The 14,177-nt window shown below is 38.0% G+C and overlaps 2 protein-coding genes and 2 long non-coding RNA genes across 4 annotated transcripts in view; 2 read left to right on the plus strand and 2 right to left on the minus strand.

Annotated features, from left to right (window-relative positions):
• c12h9orf84 (chromosome 12 C9orf84 homolog) overlaps positions 1-690 on the plus strand; it is a 21,435-nt gene extending 20,745 nt beyond the window's left edge. The window contains exon 28 of the mRNA XM_023344168.1: positions 411-690. Within this exon, the coding sequence (XP_023199936.1) occupies positions 411-496 (86 nt within the window). The 3' untranslated portion in view covers positions 497-690. The remainder of the gene's footprint in view (positions 1-410) is intronic.
• Positions 1-7,040, minus strand: part of LOC111610363 — a 7,542-nt gene extending 502 nt beyond the window's left edge. Inside the window, exons 1-2 of the long non-coding RNA XR_002753631.1 lie at positions 6,954-7,040; positions 4,662-4,731 (exon numbers count right to left, since the gene is read on the minus strand). This is a non-coding gene — a long non-coding RNA (uncharacterized LOC111610363). The remainder of the gene's footprint in view (positions 1-4,661; positions 4,732-6,953) is intronic.
• On the plus strand, positions 5,121-8,400 carry LOC102232972 (T-cell acute lymphocytic leukemia protein 2 homolog). The gene is made up of 2 exons (XM_005800991.2): positions 5,121-5,257; positions 6,961-8,400. Exon 2 carries the CDS (start codon positions 6,965-6,967, stop codon positions 7,301-7,303), a length of 339 nt encoding a protein of 112 aa, XP_005801048.1. The 5' UTR covers positions 5,121-5,257; positions 6,961-6,964; the 3' UTR covers positions 7,304-8,400.
• On the minus strand, positions 7,219-13,601 carry LOC111610362. Its single transcript, XR_002753630.1, has 3 exons — positions 13,284-13,601; positions 9,080-9,258; positions 7,219-7,296 (listed from the first exon to the last, which is right to left on the minus strand). It is a non-coding gene; the product is annotated as an uncharacterized LOC111610362 (long non-coding RNA).
• Positions 13,602-14,177: the final 576 nt, after the last annotated feature.

The following is a 14,177-nucleotide window of genomic DNA, read 5'->3' on the forward strand; positions in this document are numbered from 1 at the left end:
ATTCTTATTGACACTTGTATCATTATCACAATGGTTCTATAAAATATTGTAATAAAACTTTGAGTTCATGTGATAAGACATAAAAAACATGCAGCACTATCATCTTCCCACTACTTCCTGTCCTCATCTTTGTGGTTTGCACCATTGGTTGTTGATCATGGGACTCGTACAATTTGAGAAAAATGTTTCCACTACAGTTTTGCAAAAAACCCACAAATTTCAATACAAAAAATATTAAAAAAAACACCAAATCAGTTTTTTAAAAATTGATGTGTCTCCATTAAGCAAGTTGATTTGAAGATGTCAATTTGTGCAGCTATATGGTCAATGGAAACACAGCTAATGTCTATTTCATGTTTTCTGTTTCTAAAAATAAATTGTTTTCTTATGTAAGTGGTTTTGTTTTGCAGTGCTGACGCCGCTGAAGAGGGGAAGGCTGAGCTATGAGAGGGTTCCCGGCAGAAAGGACGGACAGACGAGGCTTAAACTGTTTTAATCTTCTTTTAACAATAAGATTTTCTTTTTATTGTAGCTGTAAATTTTTCCAACATTACTGTTCCATATTTATGAGTTTTACCAGTTCCACTTTAAAAGTTAATAATAAAAATAAATTCAAATGTAATGAAACAGTAAATTCAGTAGCTGTGATGTAAAACATGTCACTCATATGTAATTCATTGTAATTGAAAGATTTTCACAGAAAAGATTTAATAAAATGAGATCAGCTCGTCTTGTTAATCTGGGAGAAATTATGAGTGGATTAAATCATATCCTTTACTTCCTCCAGTTGAGTAGTAACTAATTACATTTACTGAGATTTACTTGAGTAACGTTTGGAAAAAATACTTCTAGGAGTATTTTGTAAATGGACTGAACTTATTTAGCGTTTTTCCAGTCATTTTTGACCACTCAAAGCACTTTACACTAGAGTCACATTCACCCAGTCACACTCACACACATTTACTTAATTTGGGGATAAGTGCCTTGCCCAGAGGCACATTGACATGTGGAAGCTGGAATCGAACCTACCGATCACAAGACGACTACTCTACCATAGAGCCACAGTCTCCCCTTGTACTATGCAGTATAAAAGTATTGCTGCTCTTGAGTGAAATTTCTGGAAACTGTCTTCAGTGAACAAGTTTGTTTTAAATAAATATAAAGTTTTTGTTAAAGTTTTACATTGAAAAACATATTTATATAACATTTACTGGCATAAAGAGGTTCAATTAATAAGTAGTAAATATTAAATGTAGGATTAATTGTGATGAATCAATTACTGAAATAATCGTCAACCAATAAATATACAGATTCTAAAATAGGCCATTTTCTGAAAAAAACAACATATTCAGAGCACATAAAAATAAAAATATTTTCATTTAAGGTTTAAAAACAAACTTTGTAAATAAATTCTGCCAGAACTCCTTCACCTGAAAATCCTATTAAGTAGCTTTTGTTATCTAATTATTAGTTGGCTTATAATCAATAGATCGGCTCTACGTTGTATTGATGAGTGAAGCAGAAAGTGCTGAACTTTTAAAATGTTAGGAGGATTTCTTTAGCTTATTTTACTAACGATCAAGCATTCACTAAAGGAATGCTGTTACTGCATTTTGTGCAACAAAATGTTTTCTTTTGGAAGAAAAGTAATTCGTTTATTTATCAGCACTTTAAATGCATTTCTAAAATTGTATGAAAAGGCTTATGTGGTCAAATAAAAGATCTGCAGAATTTTCCCATTTTTAATGTGATTATTAAATTGATTACTGAAACAGTGGTTAGCTGCAGCCCTAATTAAATGGTTAAAGTAAAAGTTGCAGTTGGTTGTTCATTTTTTTAGCGCGCTCAGTGGCAGAGGAAGCAGTGATTTATGGGTGGAGGGCTGGGATTGAGGGTCTTTCCCATCTCCACTGATAAAGTCTCTCATTTTAGCAGCTCCATTGGTGGGGATTCTTTTTTATATATAATTTAGTGAAGCAATCCCCTTATCGTGCTCTCTCAGCGTGTGAAGAGAGTGCTTATCTGCACGAGCCAGCAGACTGAAGCCAGTTCCCCCAGGAATGATCCCCAGACAAAGAGCCCTGGGGACTCTCGGCCTCTGGCCAGCCACCGCCGAGCCGCCATCAATAACCCGCCGCCGTCTTTTCTGCGCCTCGGCCCGGCCTTCCGAGCGGCGGCCGGACAAAGAGAGAGGAATGGCTCGTTTTATTACTTGCTCAGGAACAAAAGCGGCTGGTCGGGTGGTCAACGGAGTCTCTCTTTGAGGGCGAGGTAAACAGCGGCCTAATGGTGCAGTAATGGTTCCTGAACATATTTGAGCGCTGGAGTGAATGGGCCGGCAGAGATAATGTGGGAATTAACAGGCTGTTTAAACCCGACCGGGTCTGACTCTGGATTCAGCTGGAAAGGTCACACTGCCGTTATCTCTCATCGCAGACGGCAATTAAACCGTCACCTGTGTGTTTTCAAGTTTTTGAGGAATACGACCTCCGGGTCGGATTACAGATCAGGACCAAACGAAAGTTAAAGAAACCCATAAATATGAAGGTACCACTTTGGTACTCTGCTCTGTTATAGGCAGAGGGCAGAGTACCTAAAAATCATACTCTAGTAGTAGTGCTTGAACATATTTTTACTCAAGAGTACAAAGGTATTTGTTAAAAGGTCTATTCAAATCCTGAGTAACTGATCAAATTGTTAATATTTAAAAGTTACATCGTCAGATGGAACAAAACAAAATGTTAAGTGGAAATTTTGGTATTTTAAGGACCAAAATGACAATAATTTGTATAATTATCAATAAAAAATAAATAAAATCGGGCAAATTTTTCCAAATCAGTTTCTTTTAATAAAAAAAAACTAATAAAATCTGCCTGTGTGTGTTTTTGTCTGGTGAACTTTTGATTAAAACATTTGTTTTTCATTCAGTGTGTAGAAAATCCAGACATTTTACTCAAGTAAGAGAAGCAATACTTCCTAATGATTACTCAAAAGTAAAAATACAGCATAGTAAAAATACTCCTAAAAGTAATTTTTTCCCATAGTTACTCAGGTAAATGTAACTAAGTAAATGTAACTAGTTACTAACTTTGATTATAGAAGGCTAATAAATAGTTCCGTAGACCTGAATTTATCTATAAGTACTTTATAATTTACTAATAACTTTTTATTATATTAATTAAGGGTGAGAAGGAGACTATGGCTACGTTCACATTGCATGTCTTAATGCTAAATTCCCCATATTTATTTATTTTTTTTGTCGTGATCGTTCAAACTTCAAACTTCAAACTATAAGTGACTTGAACGTGATCTCCGGCGTGAAGAACCTAAAAGTACCTCGCATGCGCAGTAGAGGGCGCAATAACGTCACTCACAGAGCGCTATAAAAAGCAGAAGTGCTCAAGTAAACATGGATGCTAACAGCGGAGCATAGCTTACGATTTTGACGTTGTTGTCCGACCGGAGCAGCACTTTAACAACTTAATCCTCATTCTAGTCCGCCATGGTTGTTTTTCTTCTTCCCGCTTGTGAGTATCAGGGCGCAGAATAGTGACGTTTGTCAAATATCAATGACGTTCAGGTCACATTTGGATCGGTACCGGATATCCAAGCGGCCTGAGTCGCATTTAAGAATCCGAAATGTTTTCAGACTGTTATGACCTGTATTAATAAATTAATATGACCTTAACACAGGTCGTAATAAGGCAAAAAAAAAAAAAAAAAAAAAAAAAGAAGCAGATTTGCTAGGCAACCAGAGTATGGAGTCACTAGGCAACCAGTCTCTGGTTACCTGTTGAGCAGCAGCAGTCTAAGTTATGAGGCATCATAACTTCTGAAAAGTGCAAAAAAAATGAGCGTGGATTGAAAAAATTGGATAAAGCAGTAAAGTTCACGCCAACAGTTTGGCAGCATTTCAGATATTTAAAACAAAAATCAATAATTATCGACTGATATGAAACGATTATATTGTGGTGAGTTTTTCAGCCGTATCGTTCAGCTCCATCACCACTTTGTGTTGCTCCGTCACATTTTAAAAATCCCCCTGCACACATTGAAGATTGTGGATGAAACCTGACAAAATGTGAAAAAGATTAAGCCAGTGTGGCAGGGTTGCGTTGTGCAAAATGTTACAAATGTAAATAATCAAGATGGCGTGCCTTTAAAGGGTTTTGGTCGGGGCATTGCGTCACCAAACTGAACCACCTGACTCCGAGTGCGTCTGCAGACCTGAGTGGAGGCGGACGGCGGCCTGCAGGTGCAATCTCTCGGACGTGCAGCAGTACCCATGAATGGGCGATTCAGAGCAAACGGCCCCATCGGGGCCCGTTCTCCAGGCCCTCGGCTAATCCCGCCGCCTAATCGGATTATGTAAATTCCTACTCCACACACACGGTTTTCTGGAAGGCTGCGTCTTTGAAACAACACTTGAAGGGTGTAAAAAGAAACAGTGACAATTGGTTAAACTGGACTTGTTATTTCATCTGAACGGGGGTTGAAGGGAAAATAAAGAAGTGCGGAGTGGCCGCTGAGATGGGAGTCAGACTCTGGCCTCCATGTTTCCTCTAATTTATGTGTGGCCCCTTGGAATCACTCTACAAGATTACCGTAGTCATAACAAAACACATATTGTTCGACTGTCAATCTGCATGTGGTGTTTTTACCTTTTGTGGGCCAATCAGGCTGAGTTTAAAGGCAGAGCAGCAGGTTTTTCTCCTGGTGGGGCGTCCACACCTAATGTCAGAGGAGCAGAAAGGAATCAGTGTCCAGAATAGTAAGAGAACGATCCGAACGTCTCAGTTTCACCTCAATAGGAGTTTATGACCTTCAGTGGGATCATTCAGGGATTAAATGACACAAACAATCACCTTAAAGGTGGCCTACTTTCAGTCATTTTAAAAGTTGAACACAAAAACCTGATAAAATCATTTTAAAACCATCTAAAGTCACGACCTCCGCAGAGCAACATCAATAATTCACATCAATTTATTCACAATAACAATAAAGGAGGTGGAGGTGGGGACTGAGCAGCGACCACAATGAAGCACCACCACGACACACGTCACACAATGGGGGCGTCCGGCTATAAAAGGTGGGATGGAGGCGCCGCGTCTCACCCCGGCTCCTCTCTCTCCCTCTCGCTCCACCGGATCCAGTGAGGATGAGGAGGCTCTGGTGAGCGCAGCCTCGACCAAGGACTCCCAGACCTGCGGACAAAAGCCCTGCCTTCTGAGATTTCTGCACATTTCTACACAAACAGGTCAGATATTTCATATTTTTCATGTTTGCTTTGGTTATAGATGTCATTTATAAAAAATAGTGGGAGAAAATTATATTTTTCTTTTTTGAAAATTCGCCTTTTTCTGCAAGAAAACCTGCTGAAAATAATTTCACTCAATATTTTTCACTAAATGATCATGAATTTAAAAAAACAACTTATTCTACAAAAACTTACACACAGATCAGGGCTGAACATTGAACAAATATGCTATTTTCAAAGATAAAAATATAAAATATGCATCTTTTTAAATTGAATTCATATTTATAGCCAAGATTGAATTTGTAATTTTTCTATATTATTAGATTAATTTGATTACTTACAGCAAAGTGTCTTGTAAAATGCATTTGTTCAGATCTATATACTTACATAATTTCAATTAACTTGTATATTAAACTGAATTGAAATGACATTGAACGCATTTATATAGATTTTGAGGAAATTTTACCTAAAGGTGCTTTATATAAAAACTGGACTCATGATACAGAAATACACAATAAATTATCATCAACTTTTATTTAACCAGAATTTTAAAAACTCCTTGAGATTCAAAATATATTTTCACAAGAGAGTTGTGACAGCAGAACAGATACAAGAAGTCACTAACAAATAAACACCGTCACTCAACAACAACAAAACTGTCTTTAAAATTAAAAACTCAGGTCGTAAATCAGCTATAAAGCCATGAGACACACACTGTTTCTGCAACTTTTCCTAAAATACCTTTAAAAGGATAAAATAATCCTTCAACTGAAATTTGTTCTTAATATGATTCAATGCTGCAAAATCTAATGTGTACCAACAGAAACCAAACATATAAACAGAAAACAGTCACATTCCTGTCTGATACTAAATTTAACTAAAGACATTGTAGAGCTGCAAAAACACAAAGTGAATATTTTTAGTCCAATTTCTACAAATAACTTGAAATAAGACAAAATTAACTCACAAGTAACTTTTAAATTAATTATAGTGGCTTGTTTTAAGTAACTTATTACTTAATATTGATGAAAAATGACCGGTTTTACTGTCTGATTATTTCACTCGTAACAATACATTTTCCCACGTTATAAGGGAAATAATCTACCAGTTGAACTGGAACTTTTTATCATTATTAAGGAGTTATTTATTTAAAACAAGCTCATATATCTTACTGAAAAGTTACTTGTAAGTTAGTTTTGTCTTATTTCAAGTTAGTTAAGATATTTGTGCTAGAAACTAGACCAAAAAGAACTCTGGAAAAAAGTAAGAGACCACTCAAAATGATCCGTTTCTCTGATTTTACGTTTTTTTAGGTGTAGGTTTGAATAAAGTGAACATTGTTTTTTTATTCTATGAACTCCTGACATGTCTCAAAAATGTTGTATTTATTTGCAGAAAATGAGAAATGATCAGAATAACCAAAAAGATGCAGTGCTTTAAGATCTCAAATAATGCAAAGAAAACAAGTTTATATTAATTTAGAAACAACAATGCTGATGTTTTAACTCAGGAAGAGTTCAGAAACCAATATTTGGTGGAATGACTGGGAGGTTTTCAGTGCAGTGGGCTCTTCATTTATTCCAGAGCTGTATGTTTAGTAAGATTAAAATTTTTACACAAAGCATAAATATTGAATCAATATAATCTAAAACAGATGAATAAACTGTGCTAAAAGGCTTCATTCAATCCCGATTACCTTCCAGCATCATGACCAGGAAGGTGTTCACCAACACCAGGGAGCGCTGGCGCCAGCACAACGTCAACACGGCCTTCGCAGAGCTCCGTAAGCTCATCCCCACCCATCCTCCGGAGAAGAAGCTGAGCAAGAACGAGATCCTGCGCCTGGCCATGCGCTACATCAACTTCCTGGTGCAGCTGCTGGAGAGCCAGAGCGGCCAGCCGGCCGGCCACTCCTCCACCGCCCTACTCAGCTTCCTGAGGGGCAACATGGAGCGGCTGCACTCGCCTCCCCGAACCTGGACCGCCACCAGCGACACCGAGGCGCCGTCGCCCGGATCCAGGAGTGACAGCTCCGAGGCCTGGTAGACGAGAAGAACATGGAGGACTTTTCAAACTGTTTTTTTTAACGGGGGAATAAAAACTTGTTATGTTGTGGAAGACGAGAAGCGTCCCTCCTGCGACGCTAATTATTTATAAAATATAATTTCCAGGAGCAATTTATACGTTTTTTGCATGGAAGTGTCCCACGTTCCCTTCGTGTCTCCATGTTTGCATCCCTTGTTGCTGGAACTGATTTAATTTCGCAAAAATTCCTGGTTTTCCAATGAGGAAAATGGAGGATTATGGATTTTCTTATTCTGACTTAGATTAAATGAGCAACAGATGAAGGCTCAGATACGTCTCCAGACTGCAAACAAGCACTTTTAGTTTTTTTTTCCTTTAAAATACCACAACTCAATCAACAACAGAGTACTAGGACCATGCTAAGAAAATTAAAAATAAGAAAATTACAAGAATAAAGTCAAAGTAATACAGGAATAAAGTCACAATTATATGAGAATAGTTAATATTTTGAGAATAAAGTCAAAATATTGAGAATAAATTAGAAATAATATGAGAATAAAGTTGTAGTATTTCCAGAATAAAGTCACAATATGACTTTATTCTGGGAATTTATGTCTTTATTCTCGTACGACTTTGTTCGAGACTTTGTTTTTATTCTCACTATTTTGACGTTTTTCTCATATTATTTTGATTATTCTCATACAACTTTACTCTCACAATATTATGACTTTATTCTCTGAATTTTTCTTTCATCATTTCTTAGTCCTAATATCTAATCTGACCTTTTTTCATTTATCAAGTTCCTGAGGCTTCGAGAAACCAGATTTCCTGTTTTCCTTCCTTTTTCTCAAAACTCAGCAGCTAATTTCTGATGTTTGGATGAAACTGACAATCTGCTTTCAGTCATTGCTCACAAATATCAGATTTCAAAGGAATTTTTGCTTTTTTTAAATTTATTTATTTTTTGTAAATATGCATGTGATATGATGGCCAAAGATATTGAACTGATTGTCAACTGTGAGGAGTGTGTAAATTATCAATCTTATATGTCTTTGCTAATTTATTTTTGATTTACTTGTGGACACATAGTATCTTATTTATTTTAACTATTTATTCAATAAAGGATTTGTTAATTATTTGGGTGTTTTTCTTTATGCATTTTGTGAAATATTTACACAGAAACACTGTAACTGACAGAAGTTCTGACCCAGTTTTCATTACATTCAACACTTTAAGGCTATAAATTTCCAGATATTTTTTTTACATTTCTAAATAACATTAGTATTTGAGTTCAAAGTTTTCACCTCAAACGTCAACTAAAAATAAGGTTCAATTATCTAAAAGTACCACAATTACGAAACAAAACAATAAGAAATGGCTTCTGATGTTTAGCTCTGAGTCGTTTCACTGCTCTTGTTGCAAGTCGATCTGAAATAGACACTCCTAATCTAAATGTAAATTTTTATTTTTTGTAAAGCCTGGCAGTTATTATTATTATATAAATTAATATTAAATTTTCATCCTACTTCAATAAAGTTGTAGAAAATTTATATTTTTCCTTATTAGTTTGTTTTCCATAATATCCAGAAATAAAGAAACTATGAAGATAATTTTCCAAATTTTCAAAAAGCAAAACCACTTGAATTTCAGGATGACAGCCATTTTTCAAGATGGCCGCCATTTTGACCGCTTATATTGTCACACTGTGGTCACTGAAGCAAAGAAGAAAAGCTGCTGCTTTGTGTCATCAAAGCTCAGAGGTTTGTTCCTCTGCAGCCATGTGGACACAAGGCTGACCTTTGCCCTTTGTCCGCTGACCAGAGGCCTGACAGAGGAACGGCTCGATGTGCCCGCTTAACTTGTAACCCCTGAGGTCAGAGGTCGCTCCGAAGTCAAACGCTGTCCAGTTGGTCGTTGTGCGGACGGCGTTGCTGGAGGGATGATGTCATAAACGCCGAGAGCGAACGAAGGAATTCCTGGAAGAAAAACAGAAACAAACGTTATTTAAGCAGGATGATGTAAATGTAAAAACAATAAACCTAAAAGAAGACAACACGGACGGACGGATGGATATTGACTGGTTGGTTGGTTGGTTGGTTGGTTGGTTGGTTGGTTGGTTGGTTGGATGGATGGATGGATATCGACTGGTTGGATGGATTTATGGATATTCACTGATTGGATGGATGGATGGTTGGATGGATGAATGGATGGATGGATGGATATTGACTGGTTGGTTGGATGGATGGATGGATGTTGACTGGTTGGATGTATGGATGGATGGTTGTTTGGATGGATGAATGGATGGATGGATGAAAATCGACTGGTTGGATGGATGTATGGATGGTTGGATGGATGAATGGATGATATTGACTGGTTGGATGGATGGATGGATGGATGGATGGATGGATGGATGGATGGATGGATGGATGGATGGATGGATGGATGGATATTGACTGGTTGGATGTATGGATGGATGGATTTTGACTGGTTGGTTGGTTGGATGGATGGATGGATGGATGGATGGATGGATGGATGGATGGATGGATGGATGGATGGATGGATGGATGGATATTGACTGGTTGGATGTATGGATATTCAGTGGTTTGTTGGATTAATGGATGGATGGATGGATGGATGGATGGATATCGACTGGTTGGATGGATGTATGGATATTGACTGGATTGATGGATGGTTGGATGGATGAATGGATGGATATTGACTGGTTGCATGGATGGATGGATGGATGGTTGGATGGATGAATGGATGGATATTGACTGGTTGGTTGGATGGATGGATGGTTGGATGGATATTGACTGGTTGGATGGATGAATGGATGGATATTGACTGGTTGGTTGGATGGATGGATGGTTGGATGGATATTGACTGGTTGGATGGATGAATGGATGGATATTGACTGGTTGGTTGGATGGATGGATGGTTGGATGGATATTGACTGGTTGGTTGGATGGATGGATGGATGGATGGATGGATGGATGGATGGATGGATGGATGGATGGTTGGATGGATGAATGGATGGATGGATATTGACTGGTTGGATGGATATTTAATCCACATTACGAAACTAAATTTCCAGGTTTTTCCAGGATTTTCCAGGCTGCCTTTACAGAAAAGTGAAAATTTTCCATAATGAAAACCTGAGAATTACCAACTGCTACCACAGACATGTGTGATTTTCTGATTTGTTGTCTTGCTAACGGCTGAGCTAACGGCAGCAGTCGGTTCATTTCAGCTGCCTGGCCAACATTTAGTTGCTTAACCATCTATTGAGCCGATCCTCAGACCAAACATGGCGGCTAACTGAGCTGAAGAGTAAACACTGATCTGACTGCAGGCTCTTCAACCGGGGGAGTTAAACTCTGACTAAACGAAGCCGAGAGCAGCTGGACTCAACGACTGGAGAGAAATGACAGCTGAACCTTTGTAACACTGGAAAAACACAAAATATTACCAAGTATTTATGGTAAAATAAGTAAAAATATCTAAGTGCACTTGAAATCAGACAAAACTAAATTACAAGTAACTTTTCAGGAATATGTACTAGTTTCAAGTCAATAATTCCTTAATATTGATAAATAAAGTGCTGGTTGTACTGGTAGATTATTTTAATTTAAACATGGTAAAAATGTTTGGTTATAAGTTAAATAATCTGCCAGTGGAACTAGGCATTTTTCATCAATACTAAAGAATAATTTACCTAAAACAAGCTCTTATTTATTGCTGGAAAGTTGCTTCCAAGTAGGTTTTGTCTTATTTCTAGTGAACTAAGATATTTTCACTATAAACTAGACAAAAATACTTGGTAGGATTTTGTGTTTTTGCAGTGATAAGCTTTGTGGTTTCTTTGAAAACTGGAATATGAGGTAAAAATGCTGTCATGGTAACACTTTATTTACAGATTCCTCCCAATCAGGTCGGAACATTACGGTTTTTCTGCAGAGTTAGGAAAAACCTGATGTGTAAAAAAAAACCCAACATAACAACAAATCTGCATGCCTCTCACTCCCTCCGCATCTTCCTGATTGACTATTCCTTCGCGAGCATGCGGGTAATCGTCTATTGAGAGCACATTTCCTTATCAGCGTCTGGCATGCTGTCTGAATCCGTTATCACAATGGAGCAGATCGGCGCAGGCAGCCCCACGCTCTCCCGGCTCCATAAAGAGAGCGTTTCTGGAGCTGGGAGCCAGCCGATAGGCCCTGAGCTCTTTATCCCCTTAAAGCCAATTCACTCTTTGCATGTTTAAATATCTTAGCTCAACCCCTGCCCTTCCTCTCCCATCGCACTCGAGCCGCCCTCTTCCTCCTCCTCCTCCCAATCTCAGCAGGTCCGGGGCTGAGCAGCGGCTGTAATCGACCTGCGACGTGGGAGCAGAAGATGCAGGTGCAAGGGCTGCGTGTCCGCTGCCAGAGGAGGGGAGTCCTCCATTGTTGGGCTGGACAGCACCCTCTCTCCTCTGGAGCACCCTGTGAAGGAAGCAGGGGGCGCACAGAGACAATCACCCACCCTAATCTGATTATGCAAATGTCTACTTCAAAAGGCAACACTCTGTAACCCTCAGCAAGTGGTGCAAAGGAGGCAGAGGAAGCAGCAGGAATGTGAGCAAATGCACAGTAAATTCCTATGAAAATTTAATTTAAATAAATCAGAAATCAAGGATTTTTGCTGCTTCCATCTCAGGTTGCTGTGTCCCACCAGGGGGAGGTGTAGGAATGAGAACGGAAGACATTCGCGGTGTGAATGGATGCTGACTCGCTCAACAGGGATTGAATTCAGTATTCAAATAGCCATTGTTTTTCCAGCCACCCCTGAATCCAGCGTCAGAAGGGGATCTACAATGTTAATGAGGGGGACGAAGTGCACAGCTTTAGGGGGTTTTCACACCTGATAGATTCGGTTCGATTGGGGACCAAAGTTGGAACATTTTTTGACATTTTCAGCTGCTGCAGTTCTGTTTCACACCAAAACCTGTTCCCCTCCTTGCCTGTGGAAGGAGGGGAACGTTAAGGAAACGACACAGAAACCTCAAAAAAAAAAAAAAAAGACATGAGCGCAACTTCCTTCTTGAAAAAATGAAAACAAAAATGGAATAGTGTCAGATTTTAATGGCGGTAGGATTTAAATTTCATCTTTGGTAAAAGACAACGAGCCATTTCTCCCACTAGAACAAGACTCTTGTGGGTTTGTTTTTGTTGTATTTACCCAGAATGCCCAGGGATATAGTCTCCAGTCTGCTTGATGTTCACATCTGCATTCGAACCAAGAATGATGGTGTTTTCACACCTGATAGTTCGGTAGGGAACCAAAAAAAAGAAAATAACATGCAGCAAAATGTGGTGATTCAAAGTAATGCGTTGGTGGAGCTGAATGTAAATGTACACTACATTTTTCTAATTTTAATAGTCAATTTTCTTCCACTTCATTCACATAAAATACCGACACGATACATTTGTGATTGTAGTGCAAGAAAATGTAAACATATTATAATAATTTTAAAGTGAAACTAAATCAGTAAAAGTTGGAGGAAATTTAAATACATGTTTTTGTTTTGTTTCTTTTTGTTTACATATGTTGTATTGTTGTCTGTGGGTTTGCAAAGAAAGTCCCTGGCCAGGGTCAAAACTGTTTTAAAGTTTGTGAACCCTAGTTTAGGGTATTTACAATGTTGTAGAAAGACTAAATGCCACTAGATGGCACTGTTTCTTTAACAAATGTCTCCAGCTGTGACAGAGTTGAGTTAAACAGGTTCTAGTTTCTGGTTCAATATTTTATACAGGAGGAAAATTTTAAATGTAGCTCTACAGAATGTGTTCCCTTCATTTTACCTAATATCCATCAACAGCTACAAAGAAAATGTGATGCGACTGTCCAGAATCCACCATGACAGACCCATGAATCCTCGGGACGAGGCCGTCTTCTGGATCGAGTTTACCATGAGGAACAAAGGAGCCAAACACCTGAGGGTCCCGGCCCACAAACTCACCTGGTACCAGTACCACAGCCTGGACATCCTAGCCTTCCTCCTCATTATAGATCTGCTCCTCATCTTCATCCTCTTCAAGAGCTGCAGCTTCTGTTTCAAGAGATGCTGCAGCAGAAAACAGACAGAGCTGGCCACGACACCCCATTACTGCTCAAATAGCAATAATGGGATGTCATTCATTGTTCCAGAATTCAGTATTAAAAAATGTAAAAGAATTACTGGTGGAGTATCAGTTTATGCAGGAGAGATGATGGGAATCATTTTGGCTTTAGGATGGATTGAGGAAGTTCTTCTACTGAGAAGTATAATATGTTCTGATTCAAGTACATCATTATATTCATTAAAAAAAAATCATTCTATTAATACACCAGACATTTTATTAGAGATTCAGTTATTAATTTATAGAATTCAGACAATGGATTTATTAGTTATTTTTACATGGATACCATCACATGTAGGAATAAAACGAAATGAGTTGGCAGACAAATATGCAAAACAAGCTACAAAAAATAGTTATATTGATATTTTGGTACCATTCAGTAAAAAAGAAATCAAATCTATTATTAAACAAAAGGATAAGGGAAGATGCAGAAGCAGTGGGAAGAAGATAGATCTGGTAGGTGGCTTTACAGTATTCAAAGAAATGTTGATGCAATGAGGAGAACAGGACAAAATAGAAAAGAGGAAACCATTATATCTAGATTATGTTTTGGTCATACAGGGTTAAATAGTACATTATTTAAAATGGGAAAACATCTAACAGGAAATTGTGATTTTTGTCTTCAAGAAGAGACAGTGAAACATGTTTTGTTGTTCTGTTCTAAGTATTCTGTTGAGAGAAGGAATTAGTATGTCGATTACAAGAAAATAAATTACAGTTAAATATACAAGTTA

The sequence above is a fragment of the Xiphophorus maculatus genome, chromosome 12, assembly GCF_002775205.1.
Source record: "Xiphophorus maculatus strain JP 163 A chromosome 12, X_maculatus-5.0-male, whole genome shotgun sequence".
In the NCBI taxonomy this organism is placed as follows: domain Eukaryota; kingdom Metazoa; phylum Chordata; class Actinopteri; order Cyprinodontiformes; family Poeciliidae; genus Xiphophorus; species Xiphophorus maculatus.

Bases quoted from the DNA above. Each gene is read 5' to 3' on its own strand.
- LOC102232972 (XM_005800991.2), top strand. From the start codon at position 6,965: ATGACCAGGAAGGTGTTCACCAACACCAGGGAGCGCTGGCGCCAGCAC.